The sequence below is a fragment of the Myotis yumanensis genome, unplaced genomic scaffold, assembly GCF_028538775.1.
Source record: "Myotis yumanensis isolate MYYU_CA2020_CCGP unplaced genomic scaffold, mMyoYum1.0.hap1 SCAF_11, whole genome shotgun sequence".
In the NCBI taxonomy this organism is placed as follows: domain Eukaryota; kingdom Metazoa; phylum Chordata; class Mammalia; order Chiroptera; family Vespertilionidae; genus Myotis; species Myotis yumanensis.
Window position 1 is genome coordinate 61585997 of NW_027223762.1, and position 25501 is coordinate 61611497.

At 54.3% G+C, this 25501-nt stretch overlaps 1 protein-coding gene across 1 annotated transcript; it reads right to left on the reverse strand.

Annotated features, from left to right (window-relative positions):
* Window positions 1–2888: 2888 nt before the first annotated feature.
* LOC139019298 (protein Daple-like) lies at window positions 2889–24627 on the reverse strand. The gene is made up of 11 exons (XM_070428345.1): window positions 24583–24627; window positions 23158–23295; window positions 22479–22605; window positions 20026–20171; window positions 15263–15400; window positions 13251–13712; window positions 12518–12762; window positions 9245–9388; window positions 6883–7063; window positions 5098–5679; window positions 2889–3038 (listed from the first exon to the last, which is right to left on the reverse strand). The coding sequence occupies exons 1-11, from the start codon at window positions 24625–24627 to the stop codon at window positions 2889–2891; spliced, it is 2358 nt and encodes a 785-aa protein (XP_070284446.1).
* Between the last annotated feature and the right edge of the window lie 874 nt (window positions 24628–25501).

A 25501-nucleotide genomic window follows, 5' to 3' on the forward strand; every position in this document is an offset into this window, starting at 1 on the left:
TGTCTCTGTAAGGCGTTTAATTTGTCTCTAACAGAGGAGAGAGAAAAACAGTCTGTTTTAAAAATAAAACACATAAATTGACTCATCACCCCACCTGGGACCTGGCCCAGAAGGAACCAGTGTGTTTCTGGGACTCAGACATCACGGTGCTCATGACCACCATGACCCCTGAGTTGGGAATATGGGGTTGGAAGCATGTTACGTGGGTCCAGGATCCTAACACGTCGAGGAGAGGGCTGAACACCTAGGGTCAGGCTGTATGTCACCTCAGGAGAGAGACCCTGAACCATCTGAAACTCAAGCTGGGAACCCCGAGGGTTCTGGCCAGGTCAGCTCAGGAAGTTGGGCACTCAGGTCAGACCCAGGGCTAGGCTAGCTCCTGTGGGTGCCAACCAACAATACCTTTAGTGGTCGGGAGGGATCTGCCCTTGGTGACTTAGATGGGCATCAGGTTAAAAGGTCAGTTTAGCAAAGTCAGAGCTCCGACCTGGACCCACTCCAATGTTGGGCTTCTGCTAACACTTCTAGTGAAGCAAACTCAAAGCCTTTTGGGGGCCAGACAGAGAAGATAAGGAGCAAAGCAGCCTGGGAGGACTTGAGAGAGGAGTGGAGGCTGCGGCGAGGCTGAGCGCTTGGTACACGTGGGACCTAATGCGTGGCCTGCAAACGAAGTGCCGCTCTCCATGTGGCGGAGCTTCTGACTGCTTTTCCGAAGGATCCAGACTCCCCGGCTCTGAAGCAAATTCTCTTAATTCCTAAATGTGGGAAGTCAGTTCACATTTTTAAAAACACAGAGAGGACCAGAGAGACACCTCTTAAACCTTGGGCTGCCAGAGGGCACCCCTGCTCCTGGGAGAGGGAGCCTGGCCTTCCTGAAACTGATGGCATGGCATGCTTTCCTGTTGTCTGTCTAGGACAGTGATGGCGAACCTATGACACGCATGTCAGAGGTGACACGCAAACTCATTTTTTTGGTTGATTTTACATTGTTAAATGGCATTTAAATATATGAAATAAATATCAAAAATATAAGTCTTTGTTTTTCTATGTTTGCAAATATCAAAAAATTTCTATATGTGACACAGCACCAGAGTTAAGTTAGGGTTTTTCAAAATGCTGACACGCCGAGCTCTAAAGGTTCGCCATCACTGGTCCAGGAGCCATGCAGGCAGTGCTCGCTATAAAGCGCCCCCACTGGGTCGCCGGCGCCTGTCCAGTTCCTGCCTCTCCTCACCCATGTGGCCTTGATCACTCAAACCCTTGCTTTCCCTGCTGGAAAATGAGTCCTCGGCATCCAGACAGCTGCTCAGGCTCCTTCATTCAAGAAGGAGCCCAGCTCCCCACGCCCCAATACAAGGGCTTTTCTGTGAGATCATGGCAAAGTGAGCGCCCGTGAGAAGTGATTGCTTGCAAACCACTGGGTCCCTGGCCACGGACCTGCTCTGCTCCCAGCACCCTCGGCTCGGCCTCTGTTCTTCTAGTCTGTGTTATTCTGTTCCCACAGCAGTCCCCCAGCCCCGAAAACTCATGGCCCAGCTATCCCAGGGCTGGGGATGACTCTGCTTGGAGCAGGCTCAGGAAGCCTGCCCACTCCCTGGCCTCCTGCAGACACTTTCTAATGCAAAACGGTCATCAGATCATCCCCAGGGTACCAGGTCCCCACTCTTGTAGTTTGCAACTGCCCAACCTCTGCTGGTAATTTTTAGCAGCTGCGTTATAGAGAGCCCACTTCAGGCTACAAACTCTCACTTCCACCCCAAAAGTACAGTGCAGTTTCCCATGTCAACCATCCTCGGTAGATGTTGAGCTGCCTGTAGATGAGCATACGAATCCGGGAGAACAGTAAGCAGCATCATCACCCCAGGGAGCTGGGACAGTGCCCCGTGGTCACTGTGGCCATGTCCCTCTGTCCCACACAGGCCAGCCATTCCTGATGGCAAGGAAGGACAGTCCCAGCAGCACAGAACCAAGGGGTGCAGACCACCCTGGACCCACAAGATGCATCTCAGATGACTTGACTTCCAAACCACAAGGTTTCCAGCACCAAGGCTCTTCCTCCTGCCCTCATTTCTGGCAGCTTCCTAGGCCCTGTACACCAGCATCCCTTAATCACCCACTTCCCAGTGAATCCGACTCATTAGCCGGGCATGGCAGCCTTCCATGGCTGAGCGCTGCCTCCTCCAGCTCCCCTCCTGCCACTCCCTGCACCTTCCCTGCACCCAGACCATGCCAAGCCCCACCTTCACGTTCAGCCCCTACCCCCCCCCCCACCCACACACACAGACTGGCTAGCCTTCTCCTCATCCGTGTCAGCAGCAGAACTCCAACTCCCATCACCACGCTTCCTCCTACCTCCATGGAGCTCCTCACATCTGTGTGCACACAGCTCTGCTCACATCCCATCACCCCTACTGGTTCCTGGAGACCAGGTAACTGGTTCTGTGCACTTTGCAGGGCCAGGCCTGTCGGCAAAGGCAATATGGGCAGAGGGAGGACAGCCACTGTGCACCAACAACCCACTCTGCAGCCCATTAAGGGAAAAACCGACACAGAAGGGGCTCAGCCTGTGATCTGAAGTCCTTCCCTAGGAAACTCTCTTTATCACTATTGTACTTTTCAAAGTGAACTGGATTCCAAAAGCAGATTAAGAAGCGTCTGGCAGGGGGAAGTGTCTCTGAAAAACCAACAAAGCCAACCACTCTTATTTGCAGAAATCTGGAACCATTCCCGGGATAACGAGAGAAGTATGTGCTGGTAAGATGGTCTGTCCCCTTGCCTGGGACACCGATGCGCCCAGGGGGTTCTCTGCTGCCCAGAATGGCGCGGTCTAGTCATGGAGCTGGAAGCCACGACCCCTCTGTTGATGGGCATCCGTCAGCCCACACCCCTCACATGTACTGCCGCTGCTCCTCCTGGTGCTGGTAGTTGTTCTCCACGTCCTCCAGGTGAAGCCTCTGGTTCTTCTCTGTCAAGCTTTGGATTTGACTCTGCAGGTGACGGTTTTCTCCCTCCAAGTTGCCCTTGAGGTGGGAGAGCAGCTAAAACAGAGATGGACAATGTCTCAAACACCACACGCTCCCGTGATTCCACTGCTGGGAATCTACTTCCAAAAGGAGAAAAAGGTCACATGCACAAAGATGGTCATTTTGGTATTATCTACATCAGCTGGCATGACCAATACAGCCAGTGCTATGGGGATGGCCAAACCTTCTGCCACTGCACCATTCAATCAGGCAGCCACTGGCCACGTGTGGCTGCTGAGCACTGAAAATACAGCCAGTCTGAGCTGAGGTATAAGTGCAAAATATATAATAGGTTCTGAGGACTTAATAACAATTAAAAGTAATGTAAAGTATCTCATTAATAAGCTGCCCGGTGTGTGTGGCTCAGTAGGTTGAGTGTCCCATTCACCAAGAAATCACCGGTGTAATTCCTGATCTGTGGCGAGCCGGCACGGCCATGGCATACTCAGCCCCCGGGTTCCTTATGTGCCATGCCAGCTCAGCCTGGTTCAGTGACCCTGAGAGGGGGCGGTGAAAGATTAAGAAAAGACAGCAAGAGAATGAAAGCTGGGTCTCAGTGGGATGCTGCTTCTCTGACAAAGAGACAGGGCCAGTGCCCACAAGCCGTGTCTTTATTTTATAGCAGATGCCACGAGGCAAAGTAAGGGCGTGATCACGATGTTTACAACATTCTTGTGGGTTTCAGTCCTACTCAACTACATGCACCTGAACTCTATCACTCAGGCATGTGGGGCCACCTGTTTGGACCATAGGTTCAAGCTTCCCGCTATAGCTGTTGGCTATAATTGTGCTGGGAAGGCTCTGCCCTCCAAGCTGGGCCTTGCATGTGGCAATGAGAGGACTGTGCCCTTTTATCAGTCCAAGGCTTGAACATGTCCAAACACTGTAGCCGCACCCCACACTGATCAAGGCACATGCCTGGGTCGCTGGCTCCATTCCCCAGTACAGGGCATGCAGGAGACAGCTGATGGATGTTTCTCTCAAAAAATCAATAAAAAATCATATTATTTTTAAAAATCTTATTAATAAGCTTTTGGGGTTACATGTGATATTTTAGATATAAGGGTTAAATAAAACAGACCCCTACATTAATCCCACCTGATTCCTTTTACTTTTTGAATATGGCTACTAGAAAGTTGAGTGATACATGTGGTGGCCTGCGTTATATTCCTATTGCACATCTCTGCTGTAGGCAGGGTTGGCGTGCTCTTCCTGTAAAGAGCGAGGTACTAAATATGTTAGGCTTTCCAGGCCGACAGTGGTTTCTGTTGCAACTGTTCAACACTTATTACAGCAGGAAAGGAGCCAGAGAAACAATGCACATGCATGGGTGTGGCTGTTTACAAAAAACAAACCAAAAATCTTTACTCGTGACACCAACATTTACATTTCATGTCACTTTCACTTGCCCCCAAATATTATCCTACTTTTGATTTTCCCCAACCATTCAAAACTGTGAAAGCTATTCTTGGTTCACAGCCGTACACAAACAGGCATGAAGCTGGACCTGAATTTTGGGCTGAGGCTGGCCAGCTCCTGCTCTAGAATATCATCGCGGTTGGTGCAGCAGGAAGTCCCAAGCTTTGGCTTCAGACAAACCGGGTTCCAACCCGCTACTTCAGAGGGACAAGGATGGGAACCCCATCTCACAAGATCATTGCGAGAATTAAATGAGATGACACAGAGAGCAGAGTGCTCAGCCAAGAGGACGGAGATACAACGGTACTTGGCTGTTTCCATGCACCGCCCCGACCCTGCAAAAAGCAAAGATCAGGTGAAAGGTGTTCTGTAGCACACCCCTGCCAGTCCTGGTGTTCGTCCCAGTCAACTGCCTCTGGCTTCCTCTCTGCCTCTGTGTGACATTCACACACACCCTTTGAGCAGAGATGCCAATGAGGACCCATTCCCTCCTGGTTAAGCTCAAGGCGTTAGCCCAGAGAGCAGGCCCACCCAGGGTCCTGGAGCCCTGCAGCCCAGGCCTCACCTGGCAGTGGTTGTCCAGCTCGGTCAGCGAGATGTCCCTGCTCTGGAGCTCCTCCCTCAGCCAGTTGCACTGGTTCCGCCAGCAGTTCACCTCCAGCTGGGTGTCGTTGAGGGAGGTTTGCAGCTTCTTGTTGTGCGTCTGCAGGTCCTCCTGCTCCCCCTTCAGCTCCTCGTACCGGCCCTGCCAGCGGGTCACCTCCTGCTGCATCTCCTTCAGGGTGGTTTGCAGCTCCTGGTTTTCTGTGAGCAGCTCCTTGGTGTGGGTCTGCAGCTCTTTGGTGTGGGCGTACAGCGCCTCTTGCTCAGCCTTCAGCTCCTCATACTGGCCCTGCCAGTGGTTCACTCCCTGCTGCATGTCCTTCAGGGACATTTGTAGCTCCTTGTAGTCTGTGCGCAGCTCCTTGTAGTCTGTGAGCAGCTCCTTGTAGTCTGTGAGCAGCTCCTCCTTGTCTGTGAGCAGCTGCTTGTTGTCTGTGCGCAGCTCCTTGTTCTCTGTACGCAGCTCCTTGCAGTCTGTGAGCAGCTCCTCGTTGTCTGCGAGCAGCTCCTCGTTGTAGGTGAGCAGCTCCTTGTTGTCTGTGAGCAGCTCCTTGTTCTCTGTACGCAGCTCCTTGCAGTCTGTGAGCAGCTCCTCCTTGTCTGTACGCAGCTCCTTGTTGTCTGTGCGCAGCTCCTCGTTGTCTGTGAGCAGCTCCTCGTTGTCTGTGAGCAGCTCCTTGTAGTCTGTGATCAGCTCCTCGTTGTCTGTGAGCAGCTCCCCGTTGTCTGTGCGCAGCTCCTCGTTGTCTGTGAGCAGCTCCTCTTTGTCTGTGAGCAGCTCCTCGTTGTCTGTGAGCAGCTCCTCGTTGTCTGTGCGCTGCTCCTCGTTGTCTGTGAGCAGCTCCTTGTTGTCTGTGAGCAGCTCCTCCTTGTCTGTGAGCAGCTCCTTGTAGTCTGTGAGCAGCTCCTCGTTGTCTGTGAGCAGCTCCTCGTTGTCTGTGAGCAGCTCCCCGTTGTCTGTGCGCAGCTCCTCGTTGTCTGTGAGCAGCTCCTCGTTGTCTGTGAGCAGCTCCTCGTTGTCTGTGCGCAGCTCCTCGTTGTCTGTGAGCAGCTCCTCGTTGTCTGTGAGCAGCTCCTCGTTGTCTGTGCGCAGCTCCTCGTTGTCTGTGAGCAGCTCCTCGTTGTCTGTGAGCAGCTCCTCGTTGTCTGTGCGCAGCTCCTCGTTGTCTGTGAGCAGCTCCTTGTTGTCTGTGAGCAGCTCCTCGTTGTCTGTGAGCAGCTCCTTGTAGTCTGTGAGCAGCTCCTCATTGTCTGTGAGCAGCTCCTCGTTGTCTGTGAGCAGCTCCCCGTTGTCTGTGCGCAGCTCCTCGTTGTCTGTGCGCAGCTCCTCGTTGTCTGTGAGCAGCTCCTCGTTGTCTGTGAGCAGCTCCTCGTTGTCTGTGAGCAGCTCCTTGTTGTCTGTGCGCAGCTCCTTGTTGTCTGTGCGCAGCTCCTCGTTGTCTGTGAGCAGCTCCTCGTTGTCTGTGAGCAGCTCCTTGTTGTCTGTGCGCAGCTCCTTGTTGTCTGTGAGCAGCTCCTTGTTGTCTGTGAGCAGCTCCTCATTGTCTGTTAGCAGCTCCTTGTTGTAGGTGAGCAGCTCCTTGTTGTCTGTGCGCAGCTCCTCGTTGTCTGTGAGCAGCTCCTTGTTGTCTGTGAGCAGCTCCTCGTTGTCTGTGAGCAGCTCCTCGTTGTCTGTGAGCAGCTCCTCGTTGTCTGTGAGCAGCTCCTTGTTGTCTGTGCGCAGCTCCTTGTTGTCTGTGAGCAGCTCCTTGTTGTCTGTGAGCAGCTCCTCCTTGTAGGTGAGCAGCTCCTCGTTGTCTGTGAGCAGCTCCTTGTTGTCTGTGAGCAGCTCATTGACTTGGGTCTGCAGTTTCTTGGTGACTGTGTACATCTCCTCTTGCTCCCCTTTCAGCTCCTCGTACCGGGCCTTCCAGTGGTGCACCTCCAGCTGCATATCATTCAGGGAGGTTTGAAGCTTTTTAGTGTGGGACTGCAGCTCCTCCTGCTCCCCCTTCAGCTGCTGGTGCAGGAAATTGGCCCTGGGGTTGGAGAAACACAAGGCCAAGGGCTGAGGCGCACTCACAGGCTCTGTCCCAGTTGGGCAACCTTAATCAAAACTGCAACCTCTCTGGGCCTCAATTTTTTTCATGTGTTAATGAATGGTTGAACAAAATCAGCGGTTTTCAAAATGTGTTCATTGAGGTTCTAGGAGGCTACCCCAGGTGCCCCACTGCGTACTGGGGGAGAAGGACAGGCAGGCTCCGACACCACTACAACAGAGCATCCCTATAAAAGTCCTTTCTACGTGAGGCTTTGGCACATCTGCCTACTTGGAAAAAAGGTTCTTTGATTCAAACATTTAAACACTGAATCAGAACATTTCTGCTCTAAGACTCTATGTCTATATCCAGCTCTTCTCCCCAATTCCAAGCCCCTTTCTAATTGCAACTACTGAGATACACAAAATAGAAGATTCTGGAGTGTTACCTAAATCCACTTAAATTATTGTCATCATCATCATCATCATCACCCAACTGGGATTCCTTGGGGAAGATTCATACCGACAAAGCTCATATGACCAGAGGCTCATGGACTCAATGTGAACACAGGTGTGTGAAGTTTGGCCCACACAGCTTTTAAAAACTTTTTGACATTTACTTATTTTGTTCTATTCTTTTTCATTGTAAAGTGTGTATGGTTTTATTAATTAACGTCTCTCCAATAAAGTCAACTAAAAAAATAAAATAACATCAAGAAGAAACAGAACAAGATAAAAAGATTCTTCATTGTAGTCCTATGAATACTCGCAGGTTAGATTTAAGGGTCCCCGGCCTCAAATATATTTCCAGGTCCTCCCAGTCCTCTGTCCCGCCCAAAAAAGCAGATTAATAAAAAACACAAACAAAACAAAAAAATAATTAGTGTATCAGCATTCCAAAATTTTAAGGTACCCATCAACATTCAGATATCTTCTTCTCAGGAAAAAAAAAAAAAAAAAAAAAAAAAAAAAGAAAGCATAAAGAAGGAAGACCTGGCAGTCCATCCTGCCTCCCAGCTGACAGCCTCTAGCTGGGTGTATTCTCCACCAGAGCCTGGTCTATAGCTGACTCTCCTTCCCCACCTGCTGGACCTGCCCGGCCACTGCAGGCAGCTGAGTTTACAGCCCCACAGCACATGTTAAATCAGGGCTGTGGGAAGGAAGGCTTCATGTGGTCACGCCTCTGGGTTGAGGCAAGACTTGGATTCGAATCCTGCCTGTGTCACTAACTAGGAGCATTGACCTTGAACAAGTTGTTTAATCTCCCTGAGCCTGTTTCCTCCTCTGTTGCTGTGGATTTTTTAAAGGATAACAATAGCTCAGTCAATTCTCGTGATTCACAGTATAATGTTCTACCCAACCACGCGAACCCTGAATTAGTGAGTACTGAACCTGTTCCCACCGGTTCCTGGGAGTCTATGGTCACATTTTGTCAGCTCATCAAGACGTAAAGATGCCTCGTGTAATACACTCAGAGCCAACAGCACCATACCTGGGCCCGAATGACCCTTGTGTGCCACTCGAATATTCCCCATGAGGCCCAAGTGCAGCATTGCACTTGGGAACACTAGACAGCACTTCAGCACTCCATTTTGGGGCCATTTCAAAAGGCGAAATTGCCACCGAAGCGCAGAAAACAGAACACCATGACACTCAGTGGCCCATGAAGATGATGCTGGTTGGTGAGAAATGAAACACAGCTGGGGTCAAAGGCCTTGTTCAACCTCAGCTGCAAATGTGCACATCAGGCGACTCCAGTATCTCCCACTCTGGGCACGTCCATGACAGGCCACGGGCACTGATTTGGGGGTCACCGGTACATTTCAGCCAGGAGGTGAATTCACAAATGGGAATGCGTGGATGCTGAGGACCAAGCCTCTCTCCCTCACGGGATCACTGGTATTAGAGGATGCAGGTGCCCCTGCCCGACAGTCATCAGCATCATAACTGTGGGAGGGAACGTTGTCCAAACCTAGACAATGCCCCATCCCAGCTGCCGAGTTATTCGTTCCAGCCACCAGCTGGAGTCCCCTTAACCTTGTTACCACCAGCTGCTTCCAGGGCAGGGTTGGTAAAAATGCACCATCACCAGGGGTCTCACTTGAGCTCAGCTCAGCGGGTGCTGAGTGAGTGGGTCAGACTGACATCCCTGCAGAGGCCCTGCAGGGGGCCTGGCGGTTACCTGTCCAGCTCTCGCTGCAGCCTCTGGTTCTCCTCTGCAGCCATGGCACTCGTCCTCTGCTCCTGCTGCAGAGCCTCCTGCTCTGTGGTCAAGAGCATCCCCAGCTGATCCAGCGCCACCTTATGTTGGATCTGGTCCTTGTAGCTGTTGAAGGGAAACATACCCACTAGGAATGGGCACCCAGGGAGACCTCAAAGCCTTGGTGAGCAGCTTCTCTCTGCAAGCTGAGGGAGAATGAGATGGACAGGGGATGGGGCTGGACAGAGAGAGGGATAGGCACTGGGCCAGCTCAGGGGGTCTCCTGCAGCCCAGAAGCCAAGCCCTCTGCTCCCACTCGACATGTCTCCATGGTCCCTTCCATCCCTGTCAAAGCAGCCTCCCTCCTACATCCCACTGGGAACAAAACCACTGTTTTCTGGACTCCACACCCTTCTCAAAGAAACCACTGCACATACAGCGTAATTCCACAGCCAATAACAGCTGATCCCCCTCACCGGGCCCTGGGTGAGCCCTCCGCCCCTGCTCAGGAACAGCAGTCTCTCTGCTCTGAGCCAGGCAGCTTGGGGGCCAGAGGCTTGCCTGGTGAGGCCCAAGCAGCCATCATGGGCAGCTGCACACCCTGCTCCTCAAGGCACCCCCAGTCCAGCCCTTGCCCTCGCTCTCCCTCAGCCTCCCCCTCAGCTCGGGATTTTATTTCCTTCCTGTCTCAGTCTGCAGAGGGTCCCGCACAGCCTCTCTGGAGGGCAGCAGAGCACAAGAGGGAGCCCCTGACCAGCTCTAGGCTGTTCCTCCTCCTGCAGGAACCTTCCCTGTTCAGGTGACTCAGGGGCCTTCCCAGGTCCAAGGTGGAGACTGAGTCATCACCTTTCAATCTTCCCCAGGCAGGCAAATGCCTTTCCAGACCCCCTTCCTGAGTTGTCCACACCCAGAGACAGGCTGACAGAGACCACCCAGGTTCCATGGTTTCAGCCCCTGCCCTCAGCCCTCCATCCCGCCCCGCCCTCATCCCATATCAGCTGTATTTATACCATCTGCCTGGAGCCAAGACTTGTGCGGACTCACACTCAGACTCAGATACCTTCTGGGCAGCTGTTGGAAGAAAAACTTTCCTTCCTGTGGCCTTTAGCCACAAGTGGAGGCTGCCCAGACATGGGAAATGGAAGGTGGGGATGATGGCTCTGCTGGGCTTTCAGGGCAGTGATCTTTCTCATCCAGGTTTGACAAACAGGGCTATGGACCATTAGGGTCCCCACCTCCTGCTTCCCTGTTGTGTCTTGGAAAATCACAGGATCAAGCATATCGCAACCATTAGTAACCACCCTCCTCCAGGGCAGAAACTGAGAGTCCTACTCCCCACTGAATCCCGGGTAGGAGGCTTGACACCCAGTACATGTGCGCCAGGGGAACGAAGGAGCAAGTGTCCCAGTCAAGTGTCAGGTGAAATGAATACAGAGCCCCTGGCCTGTGCTCCAGGCACCTCCACCTCCAACCTGCATCCTTGCTGCAGACACACCAAGGGCCTCCAGCTATCTGTCCAACCAGCAAAAACCATTGAGTCACACAGTAGGTCCATCAAGCAAGGAGTCACAGGCAGAACAATGAACTCCTCCCCCAGAGCAGTCAAATGCCACCTGCACAAACCTTCCCATGTGAACAGACATAAGAATATATCCACAAGGTTATCACAGGGCATTGAGGGTAGGGCCCGCAGCACCTTTTGCGGGGTGGGCACCACAGGAGGCTCCCATCAGTAGTCAGCTGGGTGCATTCCTACCACGTTAGACAGCACCAAGCGCCCAGTGGGTGCTCACTAAGCATCTCGTGAACACAGGATGGGTGCGGAGGAGGCAGCGAGGGAGATGCCAAGAGGCAGAAGATACTCATTCTGGCGGGAAGAAACGAGAGTCTGATAGGAGCAGACGTCCCAGCACCCCCAAAGGAAGGGAATCTGGGTGGAGAAAGGGGTGGAAGGCTCTGGAGAGCGTCCACAGGAAGCACTGGGTGAGTGTTTAAATGAACATCATCACCCCCAAGTTGATGCAGCAGCAGGCGCCCTCCACAGGCTCTGCAGGCTCAGCGCCCTCCCTGGTCCCTGTGATGCCAAATCCCTGCACCTCACCTGCTCCTAGGGAAGCCCCAGCCTTTGCCTGGCATTTGCTGAGGCAGAGGCAAGGGAAGACCTCAGCAGGGACAACTCACAAGCACAGAAAGTGGACAGCTCCCTCCTGTGCTTCTCCAAGTGTGGGAGAGCCTCTCTTTAGCACATCTCTCCCCCCCTCCCCCCCACCCCCACCTTGGAGTCCTCTGTACATCTCACTTCTCCCAGGCTCTGGGTCCCACTGCACCTGCCGGGGCCATTGCAATCAGGGATCTGCCTGGTTGGAGCTCAGCTGAAGTTGGCTGACTACATGCACACAAAGCCCTGATTTTGAAAACATGCAAAGTTAAGATTTATGCATTTAAGGTACATCAATTTTACCTTTAAAAAGGTATATGGAGAGTCAGAGGTAAAGGGGACATGAGAATGGCAGAGTATTGGTAATGCTGCTGCAGGTGATGGGAACACAGGGTTTTCACTATACTATTCTGCACACATCCATATATTCAATACTTTCCAAAATTAAAAGTAAAAAAAAAAAAAAAAGAAAGAAAATCAGCCGATACCGGTTTGGCTCAGTGGATAGAGCGTCAGCCTGCGGACTGAAGGGTCCCAGGTTCGATTCCGGTCAAGGGCATGTACCTGGGCTGCGGGCACATCCCCAGTGGGAGATGTGTAAGAGGCAGCTGATCGATGTTTCTCTCTCATCAATGCTTCTCACTCTCTATCTCTCTCCCTTCCTCTCTGTGAAAAATCAATAAAATATATTAAAAAAAAAGAAAATGAGAAGCCCAGATTTGGAGACTTGGACAGGGAAAAGGCCAGGGGAGCTGAGTTAGGCACGCCCCTGAAAATCGGCAGCTGTGGTGACTTCCCCTCCTTGTCCTTGGTTTGGAGAGAAAAGGAAGAGGGGGTAGGAATGCCCAGGGGAGCTGGGACCCCAATGCTGACACCTGGTTTCCCTGAGCCGAAATTAGTGGGCACACCCTTCTATCCTGGGGGACCCTCCTCCCCCTCAGTCTCCAGCCACACCAACTCTACATCATTGAGGGTGATGGTGGATTTACTTCTCTTCACTGTGAAGCAGCGGGACCAGAGGAAAGGTGAGGGACCAGAGTGAAGGGGGGACAGGAGCCGGGGGAGCCCGTCAGCTACCCCCAGCCGCAGGCACCCACCTGTCACTGAGAGCCTTGCTCTCCAGCTCCAGGATTTGATGCAGCAGTTTCTTATGGCAGCGGTACTTGTCCAGAAGGGCCTTGTGCTCCTTAGTCAGGTGCTCGTGGAGTGCGCCCAGGCTTGCGTGTTCCTGCTGCAGGGCCTGGTGGGCTGCCACCAGCTGCTGGTGCTGGAGCTGAGTGTCCTGCTCTGTGAGCGCAGTGTGCGAGGCGCTCTGGGACCTCAGAGTGGAATTTTCCACCTGCTGGAGGGAGAAGGAAAGGACGCCTCAACAGGTGCAGGCCCAGGGGGACCACAGACTCCGGATCCCCAGGTCCCCACAAGCAGTGAGGGACCAACAGCGGGTCAAGTGCTGACACCAAAATAGCAGGACCCTCAGGAGAGGCAACACCCAGCCGAGCTGAGGACAGTTCTACCTGCACTCAAGGAACTGCTCTGGGAAGGCCCACGGCAGAAACGGACTGTCCCATGGGCCTAAGCTTAGTCCTGGGCCCCTCCCTGCATATGTGACCTTTCTTGGCAATTTATGCCCTTTCTCTGGATAACCTCCTTGGGTACCCTCTCTGAATACTTTGAAAAGTGCATGGAAAATCAGTTAAGGACATAGAGAAGCTGAACAGCACTACCAACCTATTTCACCGATATTTACACAACACTCATCCAACCGCATTCAAAGCACCGGAGAGTTGACTGGGGAGGAACCGTCCTAAGTCATTCTGAGGCCAGAATTACCCTGGTGTCCAGCTGCTTGTCCCGCTCCAGACCCTCAGGCTGCAGGGTGTCCAGAGACGTCTGCAGCCTCTGGTTCTCCAGCAACAGGTCCTGGCTTTCCCACTCGAGAGCGTGGACCCTCTCAGGGGCCGTCGTCAGGGTGCTGACCTCCATGGCCAGCTTCTCAATCTCCTCCTGCAGCCGATGCAGCTCCTGCTCCAGCTTCTGTGCCCGCACCACCTGCTCCTTCACCCGCACCTTCATGTGCTTCAGCTCCTGTGCCTGCACCGCCTGCGCCTTCACCTGCTCCAGGTCCCGGCACAGCTGCCGCCGCTCCCACTCCATCATGGTCACTTTCCTTTTGGTGTCCGTCACCGTCTGGAGGAGGACTTTTTGCTCAGTCTTCCTGCCCTTCATGCGGGCTTTGCTGCTGGTCTGTGAACTATCCCGCAGTGAATGCACCAGTTTTTTCATATCCTTGAACTGCAGGAAAACACAATGGAAACAACACAGGCATGATTTCGGTCCAAACTGGAGGCCCAAAGTGTAGGCCTGGAATGTCCATCTCATCGTGGACCCAAAGGATGTCCTAACGTTTCCCAAAGGCCTGATATGGATACAAGGTGAAGGGCATGGAGATCCCCACCCAGACAGTTCAAGTCTAAACACTTTCACAGAAGCCAGATGACTTAGAAACAGAAACTGCATCTTCTCCTAAAACAATGGAAGTGATTTCCTTGGTGCTTTTTACCCTGGTCCACAGTGGTGCGAGAGCTGACCGCCCACCCCTGTGGCCGCTCCTCACACCACTCTCCCCTGCAGGCATTGCACATGATCTTCCCTCTGCTGTGCATGCTCACTTGCCTCCACCCCCAGCCTCCAGCTTCTCTGGCTCCTTCTCATCATCCAGGGCTCAGTGTGATTCACAGCTCCTCAGGGAAGCCCTGCACCACGATTCTAAATGTCCTGCACCTAATAAGACTCTCCCTGGACCCACGTATATTCCCTCAATAGCACACGTCTAAAGTCTCCTGGCTTGTCACCTGTCATTCCACCTCCTAGACTGGAAGCCATATTTGGGGAGGGTGGATGCATGCCTCTTAAGTCTACACAGCACCACCCCAAGCCGGTTTTCTGCAATACTAGAGAGGCTGAAGAACTCAAGTACCTGATACCCAGCCTCCCTTGCAGCTTGGGTTAGTCATGTGTCAGGTGTGGCCAATGAGATGTCCACAGAGGATCCCAGGAGGCCTTCCCTCTGTCTCTTCACCCTCCACATTCTTCCTGCCCATTTCTTGGCGAGGTACAACAGCCACAGCCAAGACTGGCAGAGCAGGGAGGGAGAAGCCTGGTTTCTGGGTGGTGTCCCTGAGCCGCTGCCCCAGAACTGGGCTGCCTACCCTAGGACTTCCTGTAATGTGGGGGTGGATTAACCCTGGAGGTTCTCCAGAGCTCTGAGCATGAAGCTGGACATCTGAAGGGGGATCTTTGTCCTGCAGGCTATCCCATGAGCTGCAGGACATTTAGCAGCATCCTGGCCTCTCCCACCACAGCCAGGAGCACCTCGCCTCTCCTCCCCCAAGTCATGACGATCATAAACAAGATGGCCAGTGCTGCCCAGCCAGCGTGGGTCAATGGTTGAGCCTCAAACTATGAACCAGGAGGTCACGGTTTGATTACTGATAAGGGCACATGTTTAGGTTGCTGGTTCGATCCCAGTAGGTGGCATGCAGGAAGCAGCTGATCAATGAGTCTCTCTCATCATTGATGTTTTTATCCCTCTCTCCTTCTCCCTTCCCCTCTGAAATAAATAAATAAATAGATTGAAAAAACAAAAAGATTGCCAGTGTCCCTAGGAAGCAATGTCTGTCCCCATGCCCTTGCTGTGGCTGCAACAGCTGGTGTGAGCTGCATCTGAGGGAAGAAACTGGTAACCCGGGAATCACTGCTGGATTCCCAGGACATCCTATGATCCTGGACTCACATTCTTGCAGGCCGGGGCGCCAGGGGAGGCATGGCGCTGGAGGGCCTACCTGCTGGGCTCTCTCAGCATTCAGGGTCTTCTTGTCACGGAGCAGCTGTTCTCTCTCCTCCACCAGCTCCTCACAGAGAGTCTCCAGAACCTGGCTGGTCTGCTTTTCTCTTTCCATCTGAACTCGAAAGTTTTCAATCTGTGGAACCAAAGAAGAAGCCCATGCAAAAGTCCGTTTCAGGGAGTGAACTGTGTTTTAAAGCAAACCCGAAACCTGTCAGCCCCAGGGAACACTTTATCAGCCTTTTCTCAAGGGAAAACCTTCCGTCCCACTTCTTGGGGAGGTACATCAGCCACTGCCAAGACTGCAGAGCAGGAGGGGAGAAGCCTGGCTCCTGGGTGGCGTCCCTGAGCTCCTGCCCAGGTCAGGCCTAGTTGTGCAGTGAGCTCCCCACACCCTTGACCATCACCACTCAGCACACAGCGTACACTTCCAGCTCATGATAGAGAAAAAGGCCATGGACACCAATAGGTCAGCTTTCCTCCCAGTTTTCCACTGCTACTCTCAATGCTTCCATCTTAGGCCGTGTCCACTACTGTCCTGAGGGTCAGGCCACATTCCTGGGTCCAGCAGCCACCACTGGATGTCCTACCGGGACTTTCCCCAGTTGGTGACATTCCTATTGATCCAGCTGCTCTGAGGGGTCCTCTGCCATCTCTCTCCGTCCTCTCCCCTCCAAGTAAATGGACCACCAAGGCCTGTGCTCGTTCCCCATGCGGCTCCCCCTCCACACCCCACTGCTGCCCAGGCCAGACCAGTTCCGTCCTGCCTGGACGACTGCCCAATCAGTGGCCCGTCACAGAGCTCTTCTGCGGGACCCACCAGTGCCCACTCCCTGAACATGAACTGCCTGGACCCGCACATCTCACACTCTGTGCCTGACACCTGAACACCGTGATGGACGCAGATTCAGACTCAGGGTGGGCCCTGAGGTGCGACTCCCAGGCGAGGCCCATGCTGCTGTCCCTTCCCACTGACAGCAAACTCATGACCACCTGGGAGGGGGAGAGGGTGGCTCCCTGCTAACAATGTGACCACGAGTGCATTTCTGTTACTGACAGGGCCAGCAAGCAGCAGGCATGGGCGCCAGCTTCTGTCAGGGTGACGTGCTCAGCTCACACCTGGCAGGTGGCAGGTACAACAAGAGCTGACCCCTCCTGAGAGCGCCAGGCCCCTCCCATCCTCAGAGCTTCTGACATGGTCAGTCTGGGCTGGGGCCCAAGAGCCTGCATTTGGACTTGTGACCCTGATGCTGGTTTGGGTTGATGGCTCTAAAGCTAAAACAGAGGAGCCCCACGATCCAGATCAGGTGGCTCTCAGAGCGTTAAACACCCCAAACCTCAGGCTACCGACTAGAACCTCTGGGGGCAGGACCTTCAGACACCCAGTGACCCAGTGAGCAGCAGGACCAAGAGCCGGCTCCATTCACCTGGCTGGGAGCAGCCTGGCACAGACAGGTTTACAAACTCCAGGAAGGATCGCTAGCTCTGCCTATTTCTCCTGGGCCGAGGCCACCCTGCCTTTATCTCACAGGTCTGGGCACAGCCTCCAGTCTCCTCAGAAGCAGCAGGCAGGCAGCTTCTTCCCCATGAGGGGAAGGGTCAGGCACAGTGGGGCTCATATCCGTGCCCTCACAACACCCTGTGGGCACACCCAGCCCCCTGCCCCAACATGGGGACAGGGCAGCCTCACCAGCCAGGGCCAACAGCAAAAGGCGCTGCAAGGTGCCACGTGTCTGAGTCTTTCTCACAAGTGAGAACATCTTTCTTCTCCTTCCTTATCGCTGCCCCACTTCCTAGCACCAGGTCTGGGCTCAGCAGGAAGCAGGCATCTGCCCTGATAGCCGTGCCTTCTCTGGAGCTGGCCCTGAGGAGGAAGGCCCTGCACAGCTGTCACTCACCCTCATTCTGAGAAGGGCACCGGCTCAGGGAGTCCAGTGATCTGCCCAGAGTCCCACAGTGAGGATGCGGCAGAGCCAAACGCATGGCAGTGGGCTGACCCCAGGCCTGCTCTCTCAGACAAGGTCTGGGGTGTGTCCCCCCCCCGCCAACCTCCAGCCTTGTTTACCCCTCCCCGTCTTACTGTTAATCCTTCTCCCCTGCCGCCCCGTCTGTCCCAGTGAAAGGAATGTTATGTCCAACCTTTGCATATCTGGCGTGGCTGCTTCTGGTCTGAAGATGTGACTACCTCATGTCCCCCCCACCCCCCGGCTGGACACCCTATCTTTCTCTGCTACTTTTTGCTGTGGAACTGGAACTCTCACTTCTGTCCTTCCCTGAAGGCCCTCCCTTCCCCTAGGGCAGCGGTTCTCAACCTGTGGGTCACGAACAATGAAAATACATGCTGCATATCAGATATTTACATTACGATTCATAACAGTAGCAAAATTACAGTTATGAAGTAGCAACGAAAATAATTTTATGATCGGGGGTCACCAAAACACAAGGTACTGTATTAAAGGGTCGCGGCATTAGGAAGGTTGAGAACCACTCTGAGAGGTCGCTGGGCTGAGATGGGTTTCCTGTCTTCCTCAAAGCGCCAGGCTTGGGCCGCAGACTCCTGTGGGAAGGCTCCAGGTCCCCAGAGCACGCGGGTGCCAGGGGCCTGCCCATCAGCCCCTATGCTGCGCTTTTGTGCTCACGATAGGCCCCAAAGGGCTGCCCCTCTTCCTAAGAGGAATGAACTCTGAGGATGTCAGTGCAAAGTGAGGGTGGGGGGCACACCCTCTCTAAGGTCCACAGAAGGGTCGTGAGTTACAGGGAAGGACGTGAACTTCGGGAACTAAGGTTTACACAGACGGAAGGGAGCCTACAGCCTGGGAGACACTGGGTGGTGGGAGAGCCGAGCTGGCACCGGGGGGCCGGGGACACTGGGCCACCTGTCCTGGCTGACCCTTGTCTCTCCTTCTCAGACACCTCCCAGAGGGCCATGTTGTCTGGACGTGTCCAAGGCTGGGCCTGTCCTGGCTCCAGGGTGGTCAATGTCAGGCCATGTCCCCTGTGGTTTTTAGCTGATGGCCCAGATGCACCATTGATCCAACACTAGGGAGGACCCATAATGCAGCCAGGCCCCGAGTGGGTTGAGCAGGACAGGGAGTAGAGCAGAAGGGCCGCCTTCGCAGGGCTCCTGGCAGCAGACAAGGGAGAGTGCTGGACTACAAATTGCAGCCCCTTCCCCCACTAGGGGCTCAGAGCCAAGACAGGTCTCTGAGAGCTGTGGCAGGACTGCCCGGGGGTCCTACAGGGAACTGATCAGGAGAGGAAGCAGGGGATGGGACCCGAGAGACAGGGCTAAGGAGTCATGTGGGGAGGCGGCAGCCACCACCTGTCCTGTGTGTGTGGAGGAGGGACTGGAGTGGACCCCAAGGACAGAAGAAGCATCAGGGGTCATCTCTCATCCCTGCCGGGAGCTGGGCCAGAGGCTACAGCGCAGGCCTCTGCAGCTCACCCCTGGGGACCCGCCCCATTGGAGGTTCTCATCTTTCTAAAGGTCAAGCCTTTCTATCTCAGCCGAGGTCGGGCTGCCATATACAGAGACATTCACTGTGCCCAGACCACGTGAATCTAAAACCCAGACTGTCTGGTGGCTTTCCCTGAGCAGCGCTGCACAGAGAGACGGGGCATGAGGAGGGCCTTCCTCCCGGCCCCCAGGGAGAGGACACACTGCTTGGCAGCTGCTCTGCTGTGAGGCACACGGAGCCTCAAAGGACGAGAAGCGTGAGTCACTGCACCTTGGACGTCCCATGAAAGGCCAGGAGAAACCACTGCACAGGAGGAGGGGCGGTCCCAAGCCTCACCCAGAGATGAAGTTCCAGCAGAGCCATGACCAGCGGGACCCAGGTCTCTGGTCTGCAGCCCACGTCCCTGCCATTGCCGGGGCAGCCTCAGCAAATGACGCTGGCAGGACCCCTGGGCCGGATGGGATAGACACCCAGACACCTGAAAGCACCAGTCCTGCCAGGTGGTCAGCAAGCGGGAGTGCCCTTGCGCCTCCCTCATCCGGAATCGGGGCACCCGTCACGGTGTGCTCAGAGCACACGACGCAGCTGTGTCACCCGCGGTGGCTACATGGACTGAGGCCCTCTGACCCAGAATGCCCTGCTCAGGGAGGCCATCGCTAGCCTCTCAGGGCCCTTCTTGCCATGTGAATGGGGTCCTGGTAACTGTAGGATGAACCTGGCTGGTGAGCCTGTCTGTCCTCCCAGATGTCTCTTCTACTGCGCTACTGGGAAGACCTGGTTTGTCCAGAAAGGCAATGCAGTCCAGACATCTCTTCTTCCTCATGCCCTTGACCGAAAGGAGAGAGTGAGCACTGCACTCCTGTCACCACCAGCCATGCCCTGAAACGGCCCATCCATGGTCTCCACAGGGGAGGGAGTCTTCCATCGCTGCTTCTCTCCCGGGCCCGCCCGGTGGTTTCTAACAGGGTGCTGCTCTCCTTCCATGAGGCACTTACTACAGGCTGGACCCTTTGCCTGCACTAACTCACACCATCCTCACCACACCTACTGGTGGGTGCATTGTTAACCCCATTTCACAGATGAAGGCAGCGAGGCCCACAGAGGTCCTTCCTGTGTGGTCTCCCTGCTGCAGGGACTCCTCCTGCTGCCTCGTGATGCCTCTCCAGGAGGCCTCCTGTCCCCCTACCAAAACGGTGGCTGCACAGGACTCTGCCTGTCCCCCAGCTTCGCATGCTCACGGACACCTGGGTACTCCCCCTGGCCACTTACATGCCCGTATGTTCCGGACACCACCCACGGGTACCTGCTTTCTGAGCTGCTGGTTCTCCTCCTCCAGCTCCCGGCGCTGGAGGCTGCTCTCCTGCAGAGCCAGGGAGGCGTCCTGCAGCCCTTGGATGATGCCCTGGAGGCTCTGCTTCTCCTGGTCCAGCTTCAGGAAGCAGCTGGAGGCTGAAGAGCAAAGTGGAGTCAGAGCCCATATTCCAGGGGCCTCAGCTTCTGCTCTCTGTCCCTGGCCCTGAGAGGGCCATCACCCTGAGCCCTAGACTTGAGGGTCTGGGATGGTCAGCTGGGTGCCCTCCCTTTTTCCCAGGGTGCTGTTGCTGTCTGCACCTGAGGGTTCCTCAGACGGTTATGGCCCCTCTGCTGGCTCAGCTGGGTTTGTCAGGGGAGCAAGCAGAGCTTAAGAAGAAAGCAGGTGATGGTAGAGAGAAGCCAATGCAAACGTTCAAGACAGTGGAATTGCTGGCACCACTTTCTGCCAAGTTTTAACCTGACCGTCAAGCCAAGGATTTCAGAGACTAACGGAGATGGCAGAGTGCGCTCTCTGTGCCAGCCTCAGAGTGGTGTGAATGCAGGTGGCTCAGCCGACAGTGTAGGGGGACACGATCACTGACCGCATGTCTGTGGGTGGAAGAAGCTATGGGGCACATATGCCCAGTACTCGCCATCTCTGGATAAGTTCCTTCAGTCAGAGATTTCATTTTATACTTTCACAAATGCATTGAAACAGAATGAGACAGTTTATCCAAACTGCTTTAAAAATTCTAAGCGAGATGAAAACATAAGGTAAAGCCAGAAAAAGGCAATGTCCTCCTTTGCTTTTAAACAGCTTCAATGCGGAACAGAAAGGGAGCACAGACCTGAGAAGAATGGGAGTTCACGGCCCCTCCCTGCCGCCAGCAGGTGCATGACTTTGGGAAAGTCCTGGGGCTTGTTCAGGAGGAAAACATGACTGTCTGAGGGGTCAGGGTTGTTCCCTCACCCGTCCCTCCAGGCCACACACTCAGCTCTGAGAGCCTTATCGCACTGTACTGCTAGTAGGGCTGCTCACGAGCACCCCAAGAAGCAGAGCAATGGGTATCTTTGGATAAGACAAGGGCGATAAGAACAGCCATCCTTTGTTGGCACCCCGTGGGCCAGGCACAGCCTAACGTTTCACTCTCTCCTCTCACAAGATACCCATAGCAATCCTGTGAGGCAGCTTCATCACCCCCATTTTTCAGATAAGTAAACTGGGGTGCAGAAGAGGTCACTTGGCTAACAAGTAGAGGAGCCAGGACTTTAAACCAGACCTTTCTGACTCAAGAAGCCACCACCCCAACCACACAGAAGTACGTTCATGCTTTGTTCGGGAGCTGCCAGCTGAGCAGTAGGAGTTGGGAACATGAAGAAGAAGTCAGTCACCGACCTGGAAGGGCTCACAAGCTACACTGAGCATCTGAATCAGGGAGGCTTTCCAACCCCATCAGCCATCCTGGATGCTAACAGAAGCACATTTGGTCTGAGCCAGTCCCTGCCAGCGGCACCACTTCTGTGTCCCAGCAGGGGGCAGTGTGCTCTCCAGGAACCTCAACTCCCAGAGCCTGGGTTCCCAGGAGTGGGGAGACACCAAACCACAGAAAGAACTAACTTCTCACACAGACTCGGAGTTCAATGAACTGATTTTAGGTTTGGAGCAGATGGGACGCCTTGAAGAGAATGAATACCCAGCTGCTTCCAACAGCCTTTCCATGACGCTGAGGAATGTTGCTCAGAATTTAAAAAGCAGCCCCTCCCCAAACCAGCCTAAGGCCCTCCTGGCTCAGCAGAGCTCTAAGCAAACCCTAACCTGCACTCTCAGGTGCACGTGTGCTATTATTGGACACAGGAACTGGCTTGTTGTTTGCTGGGTGCTGAGGCTCCTGCTGTACGACCGGCCACCACAGCCACCTTCCCTGGCCAAGCCCTCACCTCCTCTGGGGGCTGGGAGGGGGCAACACCAGAGGGAGAGGAAGAGGCCTGGGTCCCCTGAACAGCAGCCACTGAGCAGCCCCAGCCCAGGAAGGTGGAGAGCAAACTATACCCATCTGTCTGATTATGAAATCAGCAGAGGAAACCATGCCCCGGGTACAGCTATAATGGAGGTGAGTGACCACTGGGGACATCTCCTGCATCCAGAGCTTCCAATCCTCCACCGATAGATCTAAGACACCCTCTGGGCATCAGCGTGCTGTCATCTGGAAGCTCCTGGCACTGGCTGAATGGAAGCTGAGAAATCTGGCAACACTTCCTTCGCATTTGGCTTCCTGACTCAAGGTGGCCAGGCCCTTCATGTTCTTGGGGAGAATTGCAATGAAACAGTTCCAAATGGCCCTTGAATAAAACCCTATTTACTTGGGTAGAGGAAGGGCTGACACATGAGTTTCAGATCCAAGGGCTCAGCTCCCCAGGTAAGAGAGAATCCACAGCCAGGCTGCCCCCAGGCACCTGCTTTACCCTCTGACAGCTGCTCCAGCTCCCAGCGCAGGTGGGCAGACTCCTCCACACTCTGCCCCTGTGCAGTCTTGAGGGCCATGTTCTCTTCCCGCAGCTCCTCAAGGCATTTCTGGTATGTGTCCCGGACCTAGTGCAGGAAGTGGGGGGGGGGGGGGGCAGTGAGGATGTGGACTGGGGCACACTCTGGACAAGCCCCGGCCCCGTGCATCTGTCCTCATTCCCGCAGGATGAAGGCCCTCCATGCCCCTAGGGGATGGAGACACCCGAGGTCTCTGAGCGGTGTCTGAACAAAGTGACCTACAGCTCAGGGCTTTAGAGCAAGTGCTATGGGGACTGCAGCTCTGTGGCCCCTTAGCAGGCCTAATACCGTGGAAAGGCTGTAGGGACTCACACATCACAGCTCAACCCACATCATAGACGTCGGAGGAGACCCTTTTTGCAACAGAGGCTCAATCCCTCCATCCTCACAGGAAAGCAACACAGCATCAGGCCCTCTCTGTGTTGGAGGCTTCAGTGGTGCCCACTCAAGCCACTGGGCTTAGCAAGTGATTCTCTGCCCTCAGAGGGTCACTGTGGTGGCAGCAGCACCGATCCAGTAGGTGAACATCAGAGAAGGGCACAATATGAACCTAAAACTGCCCCCATCTGTGCTACACGTGGTGACCACAGCTTGTCCTACCAATTGTAGGTGGTGCAGCTTCGATTTCAGCTGCACATTCTCCTCCTCCCGCTCGAATAGCTTATCAATCCAATACCAAATCCAATGCTCCTGGAGGTGGCTCTTGGTGTCAATTGAATAATCGTCTCCAGTCCGCACCTGGTCAGCAAGAACACACATGAGAGCCATCAGGTTAAGGCCCCTGGTCATGACAACAGCTCTTCCAGTCACTGGACCCAAACCAACAACCTAGGGATGTCTCTGCTGCCACGGAAAGTTCTGTCTCCTCTTTGTTTAAAAAAATATATTTTATTGATTTTTTACAGAGAGGAATGGAGAGGGATAGAGAGTTAGAAACATCGATGAGAGAGAAACATCGACCAGCTGCCTCCTGCACACCCCCCACTGGGGATGTGCCCGCAACCCAGGTACATGACCTTGACCGGAATTGAACCTGGGACCCTTCAGTCCGCAGGCCGACGCTCTATCCACTGAGCCAAACCGGTTGGGGCTGTCTCCACTTTTGAGCCCCTGCACTTCTCCATTAGGCCAGTCCAGATGGAAAAATCCCCGAAGCAAGACACTATTTAAATTCGGAAGGGAAGCTGAAACCGGTTTGGCTCAGTGGATAGAGCGTCGGCCTGTGGACTGAAGGGTCCCAGGTTCGATTCTGGTCAAGGGCATGTACTTGGGTTTCGGGCACATCCCCAGTGGGAGATGTGCAGGGGGCAGCTGATCGATGTTTCTCTTTCATCGATGTTTCTAACTCTCTATCTCTCTCCCTTCCTCTCTGTAAAAAATCAATAAAATATATTTGAAAAAAAATTCGAAAGGGAACACTGTCAGAGTGTCTGACATGTACAGCCTCGGTGGTTGGACGAGTGCACCTGCTGACAGGTGTGGGACTTGGCTGAGCCACTTTCTTAAACAAGGAAGGGGTGAGGCTGAGAGTCTGTCCTGGCTTTGAGGGCCGAGTCTAGGCCTCTCACAGTCACTCCACTGGTCTGGGTCCAGGAACAAAATTCAGACTAGCTTTTGTTCAATAGGCAGTTCCTATCTGAACATGTCACACACCTACTCTTAGAAAAACAACAGCTCTGGGCAGTTTCCCGGAAATGAGGGGTCTGTAAGAAACAACAAGCAAACAAGTTCTATGGCCTCTGTGTGCCAGGCACATGCTGGGGGTGGACACAATGGTTGGGCCCTCACAGGCCCCCTCATGGGAGGCGTCCACTGCACTTACTCCCGTCCCAGCGCCCAGCACACACCGGGGAGCTGTTCAGCTCATTCCGCTCATCCCTGCTCCCACCCCCCGGAGAACTCCCAGTGCCACTCAGTCTCAGGAGGACTGAGTCTCCCCTGAATGCCCTCAGTCTGTGAGCACGCATACACGGGGACATGCCCATTTCTCCTGGCGGGCTGTTTTCCAAGGCTTGCCCCACTCACGGGTTCTAACACCTGGGAGCGGGCCGGTAGCTCCTGCTTATCCATCACGTGTTCATTTCCCCGCACGGGCCAGAACCCCGGATTCTCGGTAGAGGGGAAACCGTGCACCTACCACCAGTGGACACGGTTCTGGTCAAAGCCTGGCATCCGGAAGGGTTTGTCACTGACTCTGGCTTCACCAGACGGCTCCCTCCCTGCCTGTCCCCGGCCCTACACTAGGTGCTCTCTGTCTCTGCCACATTCACTTTCACAACAGCCCCCAGAAGGAGGCAGGGACAGTCTCTTCCTACACACGAAGAGGCTGACTTGGGTCAATTAAGGAATGAGCCCCAAGTCACAAAGCCAGCCAGTGGCGAAGCTGGGCTTGAACTCAGGCTGGAGAGGTCCAGACCTGTCTCTTCACTGCCCTCAGCAGCCTGCACCTTATCCTTAAGGAGCCCGCGGGGGTAAGGAGCCCTGAATACTATCAGCGATTGAGCCGGAGCACATGGAGGGGCTTCAAGGGGAAGGAGGCCCAGCTCTCTCCCCTTGGCCACTGTCCCCAGCATTCTCATCTTGTGTCTACCCACCAGTACTCACCAGTATCACCATACTCTCAGGCCCTGAACTACCATAGCAAAGCCTGCCTGCTCATCCTTATAACCAACTCCTACTCAGCCTTCAAAACCCAGCCAGAATTGCCTGCTCTGAAAAGGACTTCAACTCCACTCTATCCCACCCACTGAGTCAGATGCTGGGGCACCCAGAGTGCCCAGTATGAGGGAACACTGAACTGGCCTGTCCGCACCCACCCCCCAAGGCTAGTCCTGCAGGGCAGGACTATGCCACTGCTTTTCTCCTTGGGCCCCCAGAAATGTTCAAATGCACTTGTCAGCTGAATCACACCATGAGGGGGGTCAGAAGCGCCATGTGAGTTGGG

Coding starts and splice junctions, on each gene's coding strand:
- LOC139019298 (XM_070428345.1), bottom strand. CDS start 24,627: ATGGATAAGCAGGAGCTACCGGCCCGCTCCCAGGTGTTAGAACCC. Junction 20,172..22,478: donor GCTGGAGCAGCTGTCAGAGG/GTAAAGCAGGTG, acceptor TTTGCTCTTCAG/CCTCCAGCTGCTTCCTGAAG. Junction 12,763..13,250: donor ACAAGCAGCTGGACACCAGG/GTAATTCTGGCC, acceptor TTCTCCCTCCAG/CAGGTGGAAAATTCCACTCT.